Genomic DNA, 22,162 nt, shown 5'->3' with positions numbered 1-22,162 from the left:
CTAAAAAAATTAAAAAACAGCAACACGTGAACAAAAAAAATGAAAACAAAAAAAACACAATTAATCGTAATAAGCTAATGTAATCTAGGTAAATAATCTATGGCTAAGCTAATCTTGTTGACATATGTTGTGAACAAAAACCTAGATGCAACCGTAGACTAACCTATATGCATATGCTGGTGCTGTAATGAATAAATGACAATGATGTGTTATGCTATGCACACTACACAAAAAAAAAAAACTATAACAAAAAAAACGAAAAGGGGAAGAAAACAAACCGAGAATTAATTCGGCTGGACTGGTTGCGAAGAGAGTGGTCTCTCCCAATGAGATCGTCACGCTGCCATGTTTTGCTGAAAAATAGAAGAGGCTACTGGCTACTGGGAGAGAGAGAGAGAGAGAGAGAGAGAGAGAGCTTCAAAGTGGGAGGAGTGGATTCAGAAAATTTGGAAGAAGACGCCCCTTATAATATTATATTAGGGTAAAACAAAATTTTTAAAACAAGTCCAACAATTTTCAATAATTTCTAAAAGACCCATTTTAGTAAAACATGTTTTATTGTCTAAAAAAAATAAACTTCTTAAACTAATTAAAAATTAGCTAATAAAAACCTAAGCAAACTAAACTACAATTAAGAAATTCTAACTATAATAGAAACACTAAAAAAAAATATATGCAGGGAAAGCTTTGAAGAATACGATTTTCTGATAAAATTGAATTCAATGCAGTTTCTCAAAACTAATGGTAAAATTGTTTTTTTAAGGCAATTTTAACATGGATCATGCATAAATATTGATTAATAAAATGTGAAATATATGCATGATTAGAATTGAGATCAATTTGTGTCAATTATATCTCTCTCATCGAAGATTCGATCGATGATCCGTAAGTTACAGTGACTTTGTATTGATGTCTAGTATTTCTTGTAAAATTTTCAAATTTTTTTACAGTGTATTTCTATTTTTCCTCTGACAGAAAGTAGAATCGATTTTAGAGAGCCTGTTATGCATTGTCTAAACCCTAGACCGACTCGTTTCAATCGTATCTCCCTCACCAGAAATCTGATTGATAATCCGTAAAATGGAAAATCTTCTTCTGTGTATCCACTATCATCTGCTAAAATTTTATAATTTTTGAACATTATTTGTTATATTTCTATGTACCCAAAACTGGATGTATTTATTTCAACTTGTTATATATTCGTCACACTCAAGCATATATTGCCGAAGCAATATCTCCCTAATCGAAGATAATCTTTTCAATCTGTAAAAAGAAAAATATTTGTTTTTATTTCTAATATCTCTCTGTAAAATTTTATGAATTTTCATGGTAAATTGATAACCAATTCGGGTCTGACACTGTGACAGATACGTGCTCGGGGGCAAAATCATGTATTTTAAAGTTTTATTCAATTTTTGTATTAAAATAATGTCAAAAAAATATTTTTTTTATTGATGTTTAATTTTAGGGTTATCAAAACTATCCATGTCAATTTTTACAGAATTTTGAATTTATTTGATATATTATTTGATTAAATTATGAAGATAGGGTACCCGCGGAGTCCCGGTTCGATTAAAACACTGGCAAAAATCACTATTTTGTGATATTTTGATTTTTTTATAAAACATTTTATATTTTTAGGGTTTGATCATGTTTATAATCATGCTAGGGTGCTTCACACCCTATTTTGTGTTTATTTGAATCCATTTGAGCCCTAAATCCAAACTTTTACCAAAATCTTTTCTGAAAACCCTGATTTCAAGGACATAGTCTTGTTTTCAGGAGTATTTTTGTCATTTTTCTCCAAATTTTGAATTCCAAAGTTGTTTATCTTTATTATTTCTTTAATTTTATATCATATTTTATTATGTTTATCTTGAGAAAACATGGAAAAAGGTTTATATTTGGATAAATCCCTCAATTTCCAGATATTATGGGATAAATCCATAAAAGCCGACATATTTTCACTAACAAGTTTGCTAGTTTTGCAGGGATATTCAAGATTGTATTTTCTTTAAATTTTTTTATTTTAATTCAATTAGCAATGTAAATTAAATGTAAATTTAGAATAAGAAATTACTTTTTCTGCTTAGAATAAGGTTGTATTGCATATAGTTTATTTTTAATAATATGTTAATGTGTGATGAATGATGATTCATGCATATTACAAATTCATAATGGTCTACACAAATGACATGTGCACTAACTTCTAAGGAGTTGATAAACTTGGTGGGTTTTGTATTTATGGTCATAACGAGAATACGAACGAAACCCATATTTATCATCTTTTTCTAAGCCATAAATGGCCTATATACTCTTAGGCATTTTCAGAAATCATAGCTGATGAAGCATGAAATGCACATCAATATAATCAAGTATTCATGCATTTAGGCATCAAATATAGGTTTAGAACCCACACTTAGATGCATTTACACATGAATGAGCTATGATTTGAATTTCGCTCAAATCAGAGTTAAAACAAGAAAGTTATTGCATTTTTAGTGCATGTGTTCGGACCTCAAGGCAATTTGGGTCAATATCCGATCCAAACGGCTATTATGGGCCTTATATCAATGCACAAACACCAAGATCCAACCCAAAACATGACCCACACCCATTTCAAAATTTATTTGCTAAAACCCCTCTCAAAAATGGCGCCTAGCAATATTTTTTATTTTAATCTCCTTTTTGAAATTTCCAAAAAGTAGATTTTACTATAAAAAGTAGCACAAAACCCTAGGCAATCATTTTTGCCAAGGGATTTGTACCCAAACTTCTGAATCTCAATCCTCCAAGCCTCCGTCTTCAGGCACCACATTCCATCTTTCTCCTCTCTTGGGTTTTGCTTGCATTTTCCTTGTTATCGCACCTCTATCTTCACCATTTCTTCCTCTCCTTCTTCCATTTCTTTTCTTCCTTGTTGTGTGTTGATTAATTTTGTTGTGTTGGAGGGGTAGCATCTTGTGGAAGATGCCAATCTTGGCTGGAGTGTCGTCTAATCCATCCAAGATCGACCGACTCTACCTCTCTGATCCTCTTCTCCACCCGAACTCGATTCGGTTCACATCCCATCCTTCGGTGCATTTCCACCATGCTACAACAACCAAGTGCAGCATCTTGACGCAGAAACAACATCATTGAAGACATTTTGGTGCATTTCCATGGGCTTAATCCGCTCACAAACTATCCCCCCACTCGTCGGACAGCCAATGCACAATATGTCTCTCTTTCCCTATATCTTCTAGCTAAAACCCATTAGGAATAGCGTGTTTTCTTTACTTTCTTTATAGATGTTTGTTTTCTTCAGCCTTAGTGTGTTAGTTGGTGCAAAGACCAGCACCCTAGATCGAGTCTAAGTTGTAGTGACTTTTACTATTTCTGTTGTTTTGCATATTTGATATCTCATTCCTACCTAGCGCCCAAAACCAGCTAGAGTTCTTCTAGCCGGTGGTGGTCGTTTCGCAGTAGGCTCGTATTTTGTTTGATTTACGTATTTTAGCATAGTTTTAGCATATAAACTCAGTTTTGATTCTGTAACTAGTGTATTTCGATTAGACATTCAATTGTTCTTGTGTTGTGGCCCTCATGCCAAGAATCTGTTAGAAGCCTTTCTAACCGATTTGAGCGATTTCCCAAGAGGGTACAGCTAGTCTATTTCTGTTTTAGTACTATATTTCTATTAGTTTATCTGTTGTTTATTGAGCTAATTTAGATTAGAGTAGCATTAGCTTGCTGAATTTTGTTTGTACGTTAGTTTAGTTCTAATGTGTCACCTTGCTTAGATGTATTTCCATTCTAATTGATTTTAGTATTGCGTGATAGATTAGGGCTATTTAGTAGCTGCTATTTTTCTGTTTTCCAGCATGTGTGTGTGAATATTTACTTAGCATAAAAGCTTATCTCTAGCTTAGTTGGATTAGAAAGGTTTGATTGCATGTTTTGTAGCTTTGTCGCATCTATTCTAGTCTCATATGCCAAAATCGGCTAGAACCTTGTATCTAACCGAATTTGTCGATTTGTGAGAAGAGAATTCATAGTTTAAATTGTTGTTTTCTATAGTCTAACAGTGTGATTAGAGTAGTAATTAGCAGGTGCAAGAGTTAGTAGGGTAATTAGTAGTTTAGGTTTAGTTTCTTGTTTGTTTTTAGCCCTCGCTAGTTTGGATTTTCTCTATAGGCATGTCACTGAATTTTCACTGAATTTGTGACACATATATCCGAAGCTCCTAGAGTGATATTCAGGATCCAAAAGTTGAGCTGGATTTCTGATCGAGTCAGGAATCCAACAGAATAAAAATCACTCCAATCAAACTCTGTTTGAGCCATCTATTGTTCATTTTCTGTAGGTCTATCATAAATTAGGGTTTAGAGTTGCGAAAGGGCATAGTTGTCATTTTCTATTTTATGTAGCTTTTATAAATTCTTTTCTAATTGTTTTAGCAGAATATTAGTATAAGTACAAAGTTAGTGTAGCATTAGGTTAGTGAAATTAGTCCTTGCTATTTTTTCATTTTTAAGTGTAATTAGAGTTAATAGTTAATTTTAGTATTAGTATAGATTTAGTTGTTTTAGTCATTTTACTATCTTTACTTACTTTGTTTTTGTGTTTTGTCGGTGACATAAAGCTGCAGTTTAAGAGTAATTTGTCCAAGTGGTAGCATATCTCATCATTAAATGATGAAAATGTCCTTGCACTCGCGGACTTGAGTCGAGTTGTAGTTTTCTTTCCACACTTGTTCAATTTAATTTTAGTTATATTATTCCTTATAATTGAACAGGTTTGATATCAATAAAGTGAACATTTTAGATTTAATTGAGTGTACTCTGTTCCCTGTGGATCGATCCGAACTCACCACGATAGTGGAAAGTCGATTTTATTACTTGCTTGACGATTTTCCAAAATACTTTGATAAAAATATGTTTTAAAATTTCGATTACAAAAGTCTGATCAATAACATATTTTGAAAACTTTTCTAAGTATTTTCTCCTTTTAGAATCAAATGAGATATATTCAATACGTATTCGTGGCCATAGTCAGGGATATGTAAAGAATCTATTTCATCTAAGTTCTATAAGACACAAAAATTCTTTTCTCAAAGATTTTCCTCAAATTCTTCAAAAAATATTTTTGCAAATTGCATTCATGCATCACTTATGTTAGAATGCATTATGAAAAAGGGTTTCACAAGGCTACACGCCCTCTTTTTGATCAAATAAAAAATCCAATCTCAGAAAACCGATTTCTCAAAGTTATCCTGAATTCTCTTCAGAAAGTGATTTTCTCAAAGCATTAAGGTTTCCCTTCATCAAAAATGATTTTTAAAGATTCTCTAAGTACTTTTCTAAGTTCAATTCATGGTTTTCTAAATTCTAATTTTGAAGTTGAAGCTCAAGAGGAATCAACTTTCGCAAAACATCTGGATTTTCTTCAAAAAATGATTTTCCTTTTCTTCAGAAAAGTTTTCCAAATGCAATTCATGATTTTCAAAGGTGTCTTTCTTCCAAGTATTTTTCAATTATTCCAAGCAAACATCATGTTTTCAAATATGCATTTTTAAAAATTTATAGCACATGCCTGATTCTTTGTGCATTTAGGAAATAAAACATTGATTTAGACAAGTTGAGCAAAGCAAAGCACCAGATTGATCATTGGTTTGATTACCCCTGATTATGGCGCTAGAAATGGTTGAACCTTGTACCAACAGGCGAGTCCCATTCTTCAAAATTAACCTGCATTTTAAAATGGAGGCGAGTTATTTTCAAAATCTTTTTCAAAGGTCAGTTTGACTTGCAAAAGTAAAATTTTGCAATGATAACAGGTTTGGCGACTGAGATGAGACCTGTCATCGTCTGATCAATCTAAGTGCTTTGCTCTATTCAGTTTGTCAAAATCATGTTCTACAATGTCAACTTTATTTCATGCGAACCTAGGAGTCGAGAATCGAACCTAGTTGACATGGATTGCATGTAGACTTAGGTATGGTTTGGTAGGATCGATTGAGGAGGCTTTATTTATGCTCACTTAGACTTAGGTCTCATATAATTCTCCTCAATCTAGGATTTGATTGAAAATAATGTTTGCTTCTCATAATTTTTTCAAAAAGAACTTTCTTCCAGAACCATAGTTCAGGACAAAGCATCACAACTGGGCCACCTATTTGGGTTGATCCCTCCCTGCCACATATCGAGGGCCGTAGTCCAAAGTATATCGACAGACGCTCAAGGATGTTGGAAAACATGAGCCTAGAATCAGAGAAATTCTTTTATGCCATGTACATCGAGCCTCGACTTGAGTATATCGGCATAGCATGATTAGACACAAATGATCTAAGCTTTAGAGTTAGGGTTAGGGTCCTACAACTATTTTAAAATTGGTGCATCTAGAGTCGGCCTTTAGGGAATGTTGTATATGCAAACTTGTTTGTACATGATGTGATTGAATGTACTTTGGTTATTTTCTATTATTCTCTTTATTTTCTCATATTTTCTATAATTTTTCTAAAAATACTAAACGATTTTCAAAATACCCTATTTTCCATTTATTTTCACATATTCCTTTTTATTTTCTCAAACCCTGGATGATTTTTTAGAAAACTCCTCTATTTTTCCTCAAAACTCCATCCTTTTTTTTGGATCTCGAATTTCCAACCTTGTTTTTATCCTGCCTGCAATTTCTTTAAAAAATCATATACATGCCTCAAGTCTGGTCTTGATTTCTGCTCTATTTTCTAGTCTATCCTGATGTCATCCAGTCAGCTTGATTCAGTCTTCCTGATCATCGGACTCTGAACACCGGATCTTTCATTCTCCAGTGGTACTATCTTGGCTCAAGAACTTCTCCCGTATGTTCCCAGATCATCTGAGTGACTGCGGATTGGAACTGGAACCATCAGTAGGTGGGAGAACAGATCGTCAATGACAATTTGATTTAAGCTTTAGCAGAGCGGTGGAATTCGCATACCTGTACCTTTTGGTTCCCATGGGGAAAATGACTCTACTATTAGACAAATTCTCAGACATCATGGGTCTACCTGAGCCAGCTAGTCAGCCAGATGATCCTATGGAGCAACAATTTCTAATCAATGTCAAGGGACTCGACCCCCCGAGATGCTTTAGTATGAATGACTGGACGCAAATCCTGGCCCCTGATAGAGGTCTATGAGATAAAGTGTGTCGACTTGTTTGAGCTGTACCAATCGTATGGAGTATTTGAAGAAGTTGACTCCTTATCCCGAGCAACACGAGAAATGATTCAACATGCAATGATCATATGCACCGTAGGGCTAGCCTTCTCTCAGGACGGACATAACTATGTTGATATCGAAATAGTACAACTTTTGCGAAGATGGAGAAGTCGACAAACCAACCGTCTCTCGATCACCATGACCGTGCTTGCCTTCTTATACTGTGGATTGACCCGTTTCGTGCTTAAAGATTCTATCTTAGTAGAAGAATGTATCTACGCACTATAGTCTTGGTTCTCTCGACATGTACCAACTCAAACCAGCTCATTCAGATATAACAACAAGAAGCCATTACCCACCTCTCAGTACAAATTCTTGATCGAGAACATTCATGAAGAGGAAATCGTGTGGGACTACTTCGATCGTCAGTAGTCACTCCCTCGATACACCTATGCATATGACAAAAGATTCAAGTTACTCAGACCTTTCTTCTTCATTTATTACCAACCAGAGAGATGTGTCAGGCAATTTTCATAGAGGCAGAAGCGCATTGAAGCTCGACTATTGTTAGGCATTATGCCAGAATTCGATCTGAAGTCTGCTTAGTGGTCCAGAGCATACTATTCTGCCAAGCATAGTTGGGATTCTTTTGTTACTCTCACTGTTTTTCCTGGTCCTCGAGTGTCTTCTGATTACCATGAGTGGTGACAAATTGTTTGTCCGCCTCCTCTTTGTCAAGTTTAGTATTAATAAAATTATCATCCTTCAATAATGCTCATTCTATCATGGTTTGATGACCTCACCTAGGTAACAAGGCATATTTAGTTGTTTATCAATGCAATTTTCGCGATTCCAGTGACGACCCAATCCCTGGTAATGAGATATTCTTCAAATTGTCAATCCGGTCCTCAACAAATATTTTCTCTCTATTCGTCTTTATCCCAAATCATTTTTAGAGCCTACTCATCCATCTTATTCTGCAGAGAGCATTCATGATTCCATACGGTTCAATCAAGGTCTGGCAAGAAAACCGCACCCGTCCAACATACTAGTTATTCTTCTGCATCCGAGCAAGAAATGGGTTCTCCAAAATCTGACAGAAGACAGAGTCAGACTGACAGGGATGACATTGATCCCGCCGTATATCAGCTGTTTAGAAAAATGATGATTAAAATGATGTCTGAGCAAATTGAGGACAATTCTAGAAAGGCTGCCACCAAGAAGAAGACTTCTGCCACCTTCTTCAAGAACATCACTAGCAACAACAGTAGCACAGGAGGTTCTAAGTCCAACAAAAGCAACAATGGAGGCAGAAAGAGAGATACCTTCAAGCAAGACAACAAGCCTTTCCAGTCAAGTTCTCACCAGAAATCCCAGCAGAAAGAAAAGATAAAGCGGGATGGCTAGGGTTATGACAGTCAGTTTATTCCTCTAGAACAATCGTTTGAAGAAGTCCTTGAATACATGTTGACCAAGGGACTAGTCAAGCTCCCAAGAGCCATGAACCCTCTCACGATCATGGGAAGATTCATGAGTCAATTCTGCAATTTCCATCGAGCTGTAGGGCACAATACCGACCATTGTTTTGTCTTCAAGAACATCGTCCAAGACTATATCGACAAGAATTTCTTCATTGAGGATGAAGAAAAAGATCAATCGACTGTCCTGACCAAGCCTCAGTAGAAATCAAGTACTCAGCAAAAGATAAAGTATGAAGGGTGGAGACATGACCACAAGTTTACCCCATGAGATCAAACACTCGAGAGTATTCTCGCCTACATGCTCGCAAAAGATATGGTCAGACTTCCGTAGGTCGTTGATCCTTTTGTCGCTTTGGGGAAATGGAAGGATCGATTTTGCAAATACCACCGAGCATTGAGGCATGACTTAGAGCATTGTTTCATCTTCAAGAACATTGTGCAGGATTGCATCAACGAAGGATTTCTTGCTTAAGGCAAATTAGATAATCAATCGGTTATCTGGCCAACATCCTTTTTGGACGCGAAGAAGAAGGCTGATGCAAATACTATATCACTTCTTTCATTTAGCTTTTGTCATTTTGGAGGGGCAATGTAGTCCCAGTTCTCTTATTGATTTGTTATTCCCCTCTCTTCAATGCATCAATAGAATTATCATTTTTTCTCATAGCTCGACGCCCTCCTTTGTATTTCTCCTTCGCAAAATGTCTTCTTGCAAGGAATGACCTCTTTCAGAGTGTCTCCCAAATCAATCAAGAAGCACATCGTCAATCCTTCTATTGTTATCTTCAGAGAGCGTTCTTCAAATATCAATTATTTATCCTTTCGTCCAATATCTTACTCCCCAGTTACACTGGTTTTTTTTTTGAAAATTTGTCTTTATTTCAAAACATCCTGTATGCAGGTAGGATCAAACAAAATCTTCCACCATTCATTTGCATTACTTAGTAAGAGTGTGCAGAATTGTGACATGATGTGTCTCACGTTCCATTTCTTTTCACTTTTTAGCTTTGTGGGAGTAGGCAAATGGATGTTGATGCATATAGGGACTGCTATGTTGGATTGAATTGTAATATTTTATTTTTTTTGAGTTTTTGTCTACAAACTCTAAAATTTTATTTATGAAGTAAATAAAATCTTTTTGTGATATTCAAATTATAATGATTTGATTTAACTCTATGACATACTCGAGTTTGGGGATAGTTTCAAATTGGTTAAAAAAAAGTTCAGTGATGTGTTTAAAGAAAAAAATTTCCTCGAGTTAAGGTTGGGCGTTACAGGCTGAGCTAGCATGACTAGGTCTTTGTGCCTGGTGTGGTTTCTTGGAGTAAAAATAAAATAAAAAATAGTTTTTTTTTGCAAAATAATCTATGCCTTATTGACAATTTATAAAGTAGTCCTTGCCTTATGAGATTTTACCAATTGGTCCCTGACTTTTCATTAACCCTTGCAAATTAGTCCTTGTTGTTAACAACCATTTAAGGGCAAGCAAATTGATGATTGTGTTGTCATGAGCTGATCAATTTGCAAAAGCCAAATAAGATAGGGACTAATTTGCAAAAGGTGAGTAAAAATGACTGTTCTGCCTAATCGAGGACCATTTTGCAACAAAAAAAACAAAAACTGATTTGGAAAAGGAGAACATATTTCAAAGAGTATAGTGGTTATTTCCTAAAAGATTACTTTTTTTAAAATGATATTCTTGCCATGTTTTGTAAATGTGTAATGAAAATTTTGTTTGGTCATTCTTTATGTGGTTATCTAAAAAACAGGTATTTTTTTAAAAAAAGTGAATATTATTAATAATCAACATGGACGAAGAGAATTCATGGTAAATACAAAAAATATACAATGCTTAGGTGGAGGAAACAATCTCCCTAAAGTAAGATCTGAGAAGTGAAGTGCGCAGCCAAGAGATGTCATCCTCGTACCAAACTGTACGAGCAGAGTGGAACATATATGACTGAATAGCATGAGATACATGGTCCACGCCCATACTTTTATCATAGAAGAATCTTGAATCTCTCCCACCAAGTAGAGAGCAGCCAACATTTCCATGCCCACTGCCATCTTTTCGAATATCTCACGAGAGGAGGACCAATAATCAATGACCTAAGGCTGGCTGACTCCTCCATATGTAAAGAGGGTTTGGAAGAAGGGGCATGACCAAAAATATGTTGCATAGATTCGTCCGCTTGTTCACAGAGACAACATGTATTCACAAGTTGTATTCCCCATTTCTGAATTTGATCAATTATATTAACAATCACATTGAGCCCGAGGGGAGGGTGAAAGTGGGAAGATAGAATTTAATACTCTCACGTTATGCGTGAGATGTGAGGAAGAGCTTTTTATTAAGATATCTGTAGGTTACATTTAGCTAGTATATCTCTTAGCCATATACACGTTTTTAGGAAAAGTAACATGGGTTGTTGCATTTGGCTTATCTGTTTGCAACAGCTGAATACATGACTTTAGCAAATCTATGGTTACATGACTCTAGCAATTCTAAAGGTTACATGTGCTGTTGCTGATAGCATTTGGCTTATCTATTTGCAACAGCGCAATACGTGAACCTGATACAAGATAATTAACACGAGGTTAAACTAGATACATTTGCCAATTTTTGTGGGATGGAAAATTGACAAATGTTGGGTGGATAACAATCACATTGTAACCGTTGAGTGTAACTCTTGAGAGTTACTGTTTATCTTAATACACCCCTACAAGTTCAGCGGGGAGGCACACACGTTGAGCTTGTCTCGGAATCCATGAAACTTGAGTGTAGACAACGGCTTGGTGAGCCCATCAGCAAGCTGATTGCTAGAGAAAATGAACTGAATTTGAAGATTGCCAGTGAAGACGGGATCCCGAACAAAATGAAAATCGATCTCTACGTGCTTCGTGCGAGCATGAAACACTGGATTGGCCGCTAAGAATAATGCCCCAATATTATCACACCGCATAACAGGTGGGGTGTGCAAACACAAAGTTTCGTGAATAAAGACTTTAACCATAGCAAGTCAGAAGTAGCGCAAGCAAGAGACTTATACTCAGCTTCAGTGCTAGTCTAGGCAACTGTGCGCTGTTTGCAGAAGGACCAAAATATAACATTATTGCCTAAAAAGACAATGAAACCCCCGATGGATTTGCGATCATCCAGGCACCCTGCTCAATCGACATCAGAGAAAGCACTAAGGGAAAGAGAGGAAGATGGATGGAGAAGTAGACCATATTCAAAAGTGTCCTTTAGGTATAGATGAATATGTTTGATGACAGACCAATGAACCTCATGGGGTTGATGCATCTACTGACAAAATTTGTTGATTGCAAATGCAATATCCAGGCGAGTGAGAGACAAATATTGCAGGCCTCCGGCAATACTGTAGAAAGGGTGCAGTACTGTCTTTGGTGAGCTTGAGAGACCACTACAAGAAAAATGTTAATTAGTGACAGAAATTTGCGACGGAAATAATCCATCACAAATTTGTGACAGAAATAATCTATCACAAATTTGCGATGAATTAGCTAGAAAAAACTAGTCGTCCTTAAAATTGGAATTAGTTGCAGAATTAGTGACAGAAAAATTCTTTCTCAAAATTCGTCGCTAATTAGCGATGGATTAGCGATGAAAAAATTATGTCTCAAACTCCGTCGTAACTTAGCGATGAATGAGCAACATAATTTTTTTTTGCTACTCCATCGCTAATTAAAGACAGATTTTGAGACAGAATTTTCTGTCGCTAATTTTCCCCATAAAACCCTAATGCAAGCCCCTTTCTTTACCTTTCTGCTTCATCTCTCGCATGCAGTCGCCTTCCGCCGCTCGTCGCCTGAGTGCTCTCCTTCACCTCCTCCTTCTTCCCTCACTCCATCTCTCTCGCCACCGTGTGCCGTCGCCGACCACCAACCTCGAACCCTCACTCACCTTATGACATTGTCAAACCCTCTCCCTCGATCGACCGCCGACCACCGAGTTATCTCCTTCGATCGGACCTCGAACCCTCTCCCTCGCTCGACTCTCATAGTTGAACCCTCACTCACCTCGCTTGTCGCCTGCACCTAATGTTGGTGGTCTCCCTCTCACCGACCTCTTTTTAGGTAACCTCTCACCCCTCTCTCTTTCTCCTGTGTCTTCTTCTACTTCTTCTTCTCCTTCTCTTTCTTTTTTGTCAACTGACAGGGGCCTGTCGTTCTTTCCTACTGGCAAACCATGTTCGGTTGGCAGGGGCTAAAACCCCTGTTAATTTTTCCAACAGGTCGGTAGGGGAGATACCCCCTACCGCCTATGACAAAGTTTTCAACAGAGGCTTTGGGTCTCTGCCTCATTCCTTCCGGCCGGCAGAGGCTTTGCCCCTACTGCTTGGATGTTTTCGGCAAGCGAGGGAAAGGCCCTTACCCCACCCATTCCTTCTTTTTCGCTAGGGAGGAGTCGAGTTCCCTCACTGTCTTCTTTTTCTTGGTTTTGAGGGAGGGACTCAACCCCCTCTCGTTTCTCCTTCTTCGTAAGGGAGGGGCCGAGACCCCTCCTTCTTCTCCATGTCTTCATTTTCTTTGGTTTTGAGGGAGGGGCTCAGCCTCCTCCCGTTTGTCCTTTTTCATAAGGGAGGGGTCGAGACCCCCTTCCTGTTGCTTGGGTTACGAGGGAGGGGTTCGGCCCCTCCCTCATTCCTTCTTTGTTTTCATTCGGTCGGTAGGGGGCAGAGCCCTCTGTCCTTGGTTCTTTCAGTCGATAGGGGCCGGAGCCCCTCCGCCCCCTGTCCACTTTGTTTCTTCAGTCGACAGGGGCTTTGCCTCCCTGCTGTTATCTTTTCTCATCGGGAAGGGAGGGCGGAGCCCCTACTTGAGTGGTTCTTTTGTCGATAGGGGGAGGGGGATTTACCCTCTGTCGTGTTCCCCTTTGTCAGGCAGGGCGGGGCAAAGCTCTCTGCCTGTGTCTTTGTCTTTGGCCGACACTCTTTGTCATTGCAGGTGCGTAGCAGAGTAAAATGTGCGATGCTTAATGTTAAGCATCACATGCGGCTTAAAATGCCATGCGAAAAGAAAGAAGAAAAATGCAAATGCAAATGCAAATGCAAATGCAAATGCAAAAACATGCAAATTAGGTAAATACCCATGGTGAGTAAGTGATGCAAGTACATCACATGTTATTTACTTTCTTGGATGCAACACTTTTCTGCTCACACACTCACTTAGTTGTGGATATCGAGGACTGTTTTGCTAGAGTTTAAAGATCATGCTGAGCATGATTTGAATGTATGGGAATAAAAGTGCTCTTATTTGTGTAGTTCAGATTTCATGCTAGGCATGGTAGTAGTTAGCTGAATATTGGAGTGTGTTTGCTGCATGTATATGTTTAACATTATTGTGATATGAATGACTGAATGTATTACAATGTTTGACATGACTTTCCATGCTTGCATGAAGTTATTTTGGATTTGATTATGCATTTCATATAAAATTGTATTATGAAAACATGCTTAAATTGAATGTATCATGTTTATGAATGTGATTTCATCTTTCTAAATATCCTTGTGATATGTGTAAATATGATGTGATGGTGTTACACACAAAAATATTGAATTATCAATGCATGCATAATAGTTAATTGAATTACATTTTATGTTATGCATGTTTGTGGTAGAGAGGAGAAAAAAAATGCACATTGACTGAAACAAAAAAATCGCTCACAAACAATCACCAAATAAGAATTTCTAACAACTTTGTAAATAACATAGCGTTATTATGATTCTCTTTTAACTGGTTAGGATAATATCCGTAACATCATAGGACAAAATGGCTGCAAACCGTGAATGGATGTACCGTAGGATAGTTGATAATAATGTGTCGCTTGAATATATGGATGGTGTTGACAATTTTAATGAATTTGCAATGGCAAGTGTCAGTACAGTAGATCCCATAGGTCGTATCAGGTGCCCCTGCATGATGTGCAAGAATAATCAATTTGTAGAACCTCATGACGTTAGACATCACCTATATAGGAAGGGTTTTGTGAGTGGTTATCAGAATTGGATGCTTTATGGTGAAGAATTTTGAAATAATTTTGACGCACGAGTGAATGTAGTGTATGATAATCTATATATAGATTTGATATTTGATGCCGCAGGACCAGAACTGGGTTATGCTATGGGTCTTAGTGATGTACCAACTGAGGTAGATGAAGAAGCAACAAACAATGCAGCTAGTAGATTTTATAACTTAGAGATGCTGATGAGCCACTTTAGAATGGCTGTGAGAGTCACACTATCTTGTCTGCAGTTCTTCAACTACTGAATTTAAAGTTAGAGTATAATTTGAGTCAATCATGTTTTGATCGTCTCTGCTCTATTGTGAAGAATATGTTGCCCAAAGATGAGAATTTGCCACAAAATTTCTACCATACGAAGGTTATGGTCAACGCTCTAGGTGTGAGGTATCAAAAGATAGATGCTTGTCTAAATCACTGCATGTTGTATTTCAAAAACCAAGAAAATAGCAGATCATGTCCGTCATATGGTCATCCTCGGTTCAAGCCAAAGACAAGAGACAATACTAGCACGAGGTCAAAAGAAGTACTATACAAGTCACTCCGCTACTTTCCTCTCACCCCTAGATTGCAACGATTGTATATGTCTTCGAGGATAGCTAAACACATGAGATGACATGCAAATAAAGTTTGACATGCTGAAGACAAAATCACGCATCTTGTTGACACGAAAGCTTGGAAGCACTTTGATCGTAGTCATCCGACCTTCGCAATGGAAGTGAGAAATGTTAGGCTTGGTTTATGTATAGATGAATTTAATCCATTTGAGAGTAGATCAACCCTATACTCGTGTTGGCCGGTATTTGTCACCCCATACAACCTTCCTCCAAGCTTGTGTATGAAGCATTAAAATCTTTTCTTGTCTCTATTGATCCCTGGTCTGACGTCTCCGAGCCAAAATCTTGATGTATATTTAAGGCCATTGATTGTTGAACTAAAAATACTATGGAATGACGGTGTTCTCACGTACGATGCCCACAAAAAAACAAAACTTTATTATGACAGATGTTGTTCTATAGACAATTAGTGACTTCCTTGCATATGATATGTTATCTGGTTTGAGCACACATGGGAGGTTGTCATGTTCGTACTGCATCGAGGATATAAAATCTTTTAGATTGACGCATTGAAGGAAGCCGTGTTGGTTTGATTGTCACCATCGATTTCTACTCAGCAACCATCCGTTCTGACAATAAAGGAACACATTTCAAGCAGGCACAACTGAAATAGAAGGTCTACCTACATGGTTGTCTGGCACAAAGATGTTAAGACGATTGCGATTCTTTTCATATGGACTGACAGATGCTCATAGTGCGATGCCCTTCATTGGTTTTGGAAAGGATCATAATTGGACAAAAAAATCTATATTTTGAGAACTACCATATTGGCCGACCTTATTGATATGACATAATTTTGATGTGATGCATGCGGAGAAAAATGTGTTTGATAATGTGTTCAATACGGTAATGAATGTCAAAGAAAAAATGAAGGATAATCCGAAGGCCCATATAGATTCAAAAGTAATATGTAAAAGACCAAAATTGGAACTCCAAGAGTACAATGGCAAAGTACTTAAACCAAAGGCAAGGTACGTGCATGTACCAGATCAAGTAAAGCAGGTATGTCAGTGGTTGAGATAGCTGAGATTTCCAGATGGATACGACTCTAACATTGCTCAGGCTGTGAAGATAGACGAGAGACAATTATATGGGTTGAAGAGCCATGATTGTTATGTCATCATGCAACAATTGATTCTCCTAGCATTCCATGATATGTTAGACAAACCTATATGGGTGGTATTATCCGAGTTGAGTATATTTTTTAGAACATTGTGTGCATTGAAAGTTGTAGTAACTGAGGTAAAGAATCTTGAGAATTTCGTCGTCACTATTATTTGTCAGTTAGAGAAGATATTTCCTCCAGCATTTTTCAACGTTATGAAACATGTGATGATACACTTGCTATACAAACTTAGGGTTTGTGGTCCTATGCAATATCGATGGATGTACCCATTTGAAAGATATATTTTTATTAATATTTTTCTCTCTAATGCTATTAAAAATTTATTGTATTACGGGATCTATGGTGTTGACAGATGCATGTTTGACCTAAAAAAAAGGTTCAGAATAAAGCAAGAGTAGATGGTTCAATTTGTGAGGTGTACACTTTAGAAGAGATTTCAAAATTTTCATCTATGTACTTTGAGCCTCACATTCCAACACGTTACACTTGCCCACCTCGTAATGATGATGGAGAACAAGTTGTTGTGACTGACAAACTATCGATATTTAAACCACTTGGAAATGCCTTTGGCAGTTGCCGATCAAGACTCTTGGAATATCGAGAGCAAGATACATCACAAATTTATATCCTTTTTAATTGCTTAGAGATCAACCCCTACATCGAGTAAGTATACATAATATGTTACACTAAGTTTTCTACATACATGGTTCGATAATATAATTATTTGTTAAGTGCAGATAATTTGATATGGAGTTGCGAAGAGAACTTTCACATCTCACTGATTCAGAAGTACAGGAAGAACGTGAAAATAAGTTTGGGGCATGGTTGAAAGAGTTGGTAAGGATGATGACATGCATTCTTTTCGTGTAAACAACAATATGTTACTTAATTGGTCGTGTTTACAGTCATTGTTTATACTTGTAGGTCCGCCATGGTGATGTTAATGACCAAGAAATATGTGATTTACAAAATAGTCCAACCAAAGTTGTGCAATGTTACAATAGGTACATCGTAAATGGTTATCGATTCCATACAAAAGACTACGGTGTAAATAAGTCAACGATGAATAGTGACACGTGTGTCAAGGGCAACAATTACTGTGAAAATAAACTTGACTACTACGGTATTATAAAAAAAATAATGGAGTTGACTTACTTAGGCATAAATAACATGGTAACTTTATTCAAGTGTTATTGGTTTGATCCCACAATAACAAGGGTCGATAAAGCCTCAGGCATTGTGAAGGTGAATCATAAATCAAGGTTTAGAACATATGAACTATTCATATTAGCATCACAAGCTCAACAAGTTTACTATACATCATATCCGAATACAAGGAAGTTAGATAGAAATGAATGGTGGACGGTTTGCAAGGTAAAGTCTAAACTATACCCCGAGTATGATCAGTTACAGGACGACAAGATTGTTGAAGATGGTGATTACTATCAATCATATGATATGTATGACTTCTCTTATGGTCACGATTTCATATATGATCTGCATGTCACATCTCCATTGTTTGATGGCACATGTATGGAAGAATGTGATTCAAATGATATACCAAGTGGATGGACGCCCAATGAAGAAGAAGACGAATAGGACAAAGAGGAGGAGAAAAAAGAAGAATATGAAAGTCAAACAAGTGATGAGGAAGCATACTCGAGCTAGTGAAATACATCTTATAATACATACCACATCACTTTCTCATATACTCTTATTTTTGTAGTTCAACAACCATGCTAGTCATGGTTGTAGTTAACGAGATATTAGAGTGTGTTTGTTGCATGTACATGTTTAACATTGTTGTGATATAAATGATTTGAATGTATTGTCATGTTTGATGTGACTATATTCATGCTTGCATGAAGTTATTTTCGATTTGATTATATATCCATATTTATGGAATTGCATATCATGTTACATTCCATGCATACTTAGCATGTACATGCACAGTTATAAAACTGATTCATGTAGGACCTTTAAATCTTTATATTTCATGCATATGTCATATCCATGCTAAGATCAAGAGTTATGTAACTGATCCAAATAACATTTTTATTTTTTAAAATATGATTCATGGAGGTCACAGTAGTCGAGCACCCAGTGGTAGCCAGTCTCAGCCTTCGTCTTCACGTAATGCTTCGATAGGTATATCATTTAAATAATTATATACTTGATTAGTTTAAATGTACTTTGTGTGAATTTCTAACTCATTGTTCTATAGATGATGTTTCGCCTGTACATGACCCACCTATACCAGCTACTCATACACATCACGAGACAACGCCTGATGCAGGGTCTTCTTAGTTTGATACACAATGACTCATTTAAATAATATATATCAATAGTCGCCCATAAGTATTTCATTGTCACTTGTTCAATACTTATCTTATAAATAGTGTATATCGATAGTTGATTGTTAATGTGTACTAATTCATGTGCAATGCGAGGTTCGAGCCACAAGACGTAATACGAGAAATTAGGAAGTCACTAGTTCAGCATCTTCCAGGACCGATCAGTTAATGGAAAAAGTACCCGAAGGAGGTGTTGGAAAGATTATGGTCCTCATTTATGGTATACAATCATTTATCATAGCTAATATGTTTCATATTTAATTTTTTGTTATAGTCATGTGTACTAACTTTCTAAAATTATTTATAGGCTTTGAATTGCTTCACGACTACAAAGGAGAAGCAGGACGCGAGGCATGTGTGGCAGAAGGTGGCTGCCAGTCGATTTGTCGACATGCTGCACAATATGAAGACTGTAGCAATAAAAACATCTGGTGGAATAGATGATCCACTGTAGTGGAAGGGCCATGAACCTTCTACTATCAGGACAGATTATTGGGATGCATTGTGCGACAAATAGGTGAGCCATGAATTTTAAAACCGCTCAACAAAGGCTGCACAAAACCGAGCGAAGATGCATGATGCCTATCTACACACAGGTGAATCTAGGACTTTTGGGAGCCACCAGAAGAAAACGATAACTCATCAATATATATATATATATATATATATATTATCAAATTTATAAGTATTTATGTTTATTTTTTAATTAATTTTTTTATCATTTAACCTTGCAGAAAGCCAAAAAAAGAGTCATTGTGCCTTACAAGAATGTGTTTATTGAAACACATAAACGTAAAAACACAAGAGAATTTATATCAGAGAAGGCGAGAGCGACAACGATATGTATTTATTATATTAATAAACATTATAATATACAAGTTACCATGAATTACATTATCATAAATATTATAATTCTTAATTACTAATTCATACTGTAATCATTACTTTGTAGGAGTCATACGAGCATCAGATGGTAGAGCGATATGGCGATGACTCCACTCAACATCCACCTTTTGATCCTACAACATGGGTGATTGCAACCGATGAACTCAAAAAAGGGTCGTGTGTTCGGGTTTGAGAGTAACATGAACACCACACTAGTCGTTGCCACCTGCAGTCAGGGCTCTCAAAGTTCTCCCACCAGCATCAACTCCCATTGTTCGATGGACCTTGCTACTTCTTGGGATGGTGTCCGCTAGCTTTTTCAGGACATAATGCGTGACTTTTTACATGAAGCCATTTCCAACCTTATCCATAATGAGTTGTACAACTTTTTTTGGGATAGAGGAACCTTGTCTGCATTCAACATGAGCTCTGGTGCCCGTCAAGTATAAAGTTTCATGTCGTTAGATTTCAAGTTAGTATATGCATGATTGAATCACTATGATTTTTTATTGATAGCATTAGAACACATGTATGCATGATTGAATCACTATGGAAGTTTTTTGACAACATTAGAATACATATAAGCATAATTTCATCACTATGAAAGTTACTTGATTGTCTTATAACACATATATGCATGATTGAATTACTATGAAAGTTTTTTGACAACCTTAGAATACATATAAGCATGATTTCATCACTATGAAAGTTTTTTTACTACCTTATAATACATATATACATGATTGAATTACTATGAAAGTTTTTTGACAACCTTAGAACACATATAAGCATGATTTCATCACTATGAAAGTTTTTTGTTTGCCTTATAACACATATGTGCATAATTGAATTACTATGAAGGTTTTTTGACAACCTTAGAACACATATAAGCATGATTTCATCACTATGAAAGTTATTTGACTGCCTCATAACACATATATGCATGATTGAATTACTATGAAAGTTTTTTTACAACCTTAGAACACATATAAGCATGATTTCATCACTATGATTTTTTTTACTACCTTATAACATATATATGCATGATTGAATCACTATGAAAGTTTTTTGACAACCTTAGAACACATATAAGCATGATTCCATCACTATGAAAGTTATTTGACTGCTTTATAACACATATATGCATGATTGAATTACTATAAAAGTTTTTTGACAACCTTAGAACACATATAAGCATGATTTCATCACTATGATTTTTTTTTTACTTCCTTATAAAACATATATGCATGATTGAATCACTATGAAAGTTTTTTGACAACCTTAGAACACATACAAGTTTGATTTCTTCATTATGAAAGTTTTTTACTGCCTTATAACATATATATGCATGATTATGATACATATTACATTTATTTGACAACCTTATAAACCATATATGCATGCTTGAATCACTATGACATTTTTTTGACAGCCTTACAACACATATCTGCATGATTGAATCACTATGATTTTTTTTTGTCAGCCATAGAATACATATCTGAATTTTATTAATGACCTTCACTTTATTTCTAGTCTATGTTTCATTCAGCCATGTTACTTTGTTTCCCTTAGATTAGGTGCATTGCATATAATTTATTTCATTATATTTTGTTTATCAATACTAACATTTTGGTTCTCTTGTAGGATGCTGGAGATGATCAGCGTAGAGGAGATGATTGAGGCATGGATGAAGGGGCAGATCGAGATAATGAAGAAGATGATGCTCCGAATCTTGGCGATGATTAGATTCATGTGTTGAATTTGTTTCACGTACTTATTGTTTCAAACAAAACTCTTTGTATATGTTCACTTGTAACTAATTAGAACTTGGTGAGGATTATAGTGGGTTGTTAAATTTGTTTCACTTATAACTTGTGTTAAATTTGTTTCACCTGCTTTGTATATGTATTTTTTATATGTACTTTGTTTTTCATACACAGGTTATATAAATTGTATAACGAGAAATTTTTTCTCGATATTTATATTTCAAATAATTTTTTTATTTTTTTTTTAAATTTTACGACAAATTAGTGACGATATCTATCGCTAATATCCATCACCAATTTAGCGACAGATTAGGGATGGATATTTATCTATCTCAAAAACTAAATCAGCCGATGTTTTGCGACAAAATGTAATTCATCGTGAATTCATCGATAAATTGGTGACAGAATTTTGCGATGGATATGTATCCATCGTTAAATTTTAGTGATGGATTATCGATGGATATGTATCTGTCGCAAAACCAAATTAGTCCTTATTTAGCGACAGATTAGTGATGAATCATGACATTCGCTAATCCATCGCAAAGTAGCGATATATAAGTTCTGTCGCTAATTAGCGACAAAGAAATTATGATGAATGCTATCCATCGCTAAGTCATCGCCAATCTGTCGCTAAACAGATTTGCGATGGATTTGCAATGAATTATCGTCGGATAGCGTCCATCGCTAATCCGTAGAATTCTTGTTGT

The 22,162-nt window shown here is 36.2% G+C and overlaps 1 protein-coding gene across 1 annotated transcript in view; it reads left to right on the top strand.

The window, feature by feature from the left end:
• The first annotated feature begins 8,260 nt into the window (after positions 1 to 8,260).
• LOC149845114 (helicase SEN1-like) overlaps positions 8,261 to 22,162 on the top strand; it is a 68,333-nt gene continuing 54,431 nt past the window's right edge. Inside the window, exon 1 of the mRNA XM_089987015.1 lies at positions 8,261 to 8,462. Coding sequence (XP_089843141.1) covers positions 8,261 to 8,462 — 202 coding nt within the window. The remainder of the gene's footprint in view (positions 8,463 to 22,162) is intronic.

The sequence above is a fragment of the Nuphar pumila genome, chromosome 2, assembly GCF_984573655.1.
Source record: "Nuphar pumila chromosome 2, dmNupPumi1.hap1.1, whole genome shotgun sequence".
Taxonomy (NCBI): Eukaryota; Viridiplantae; Streptophyta; class Magnoliopsida; order Nymphaeales; family Nymphaeaceae; genus Nuphar; species Nuphar pumila.
This window is presented reverse-complemented; position numbering and strand designations above follow the sequence as displayed.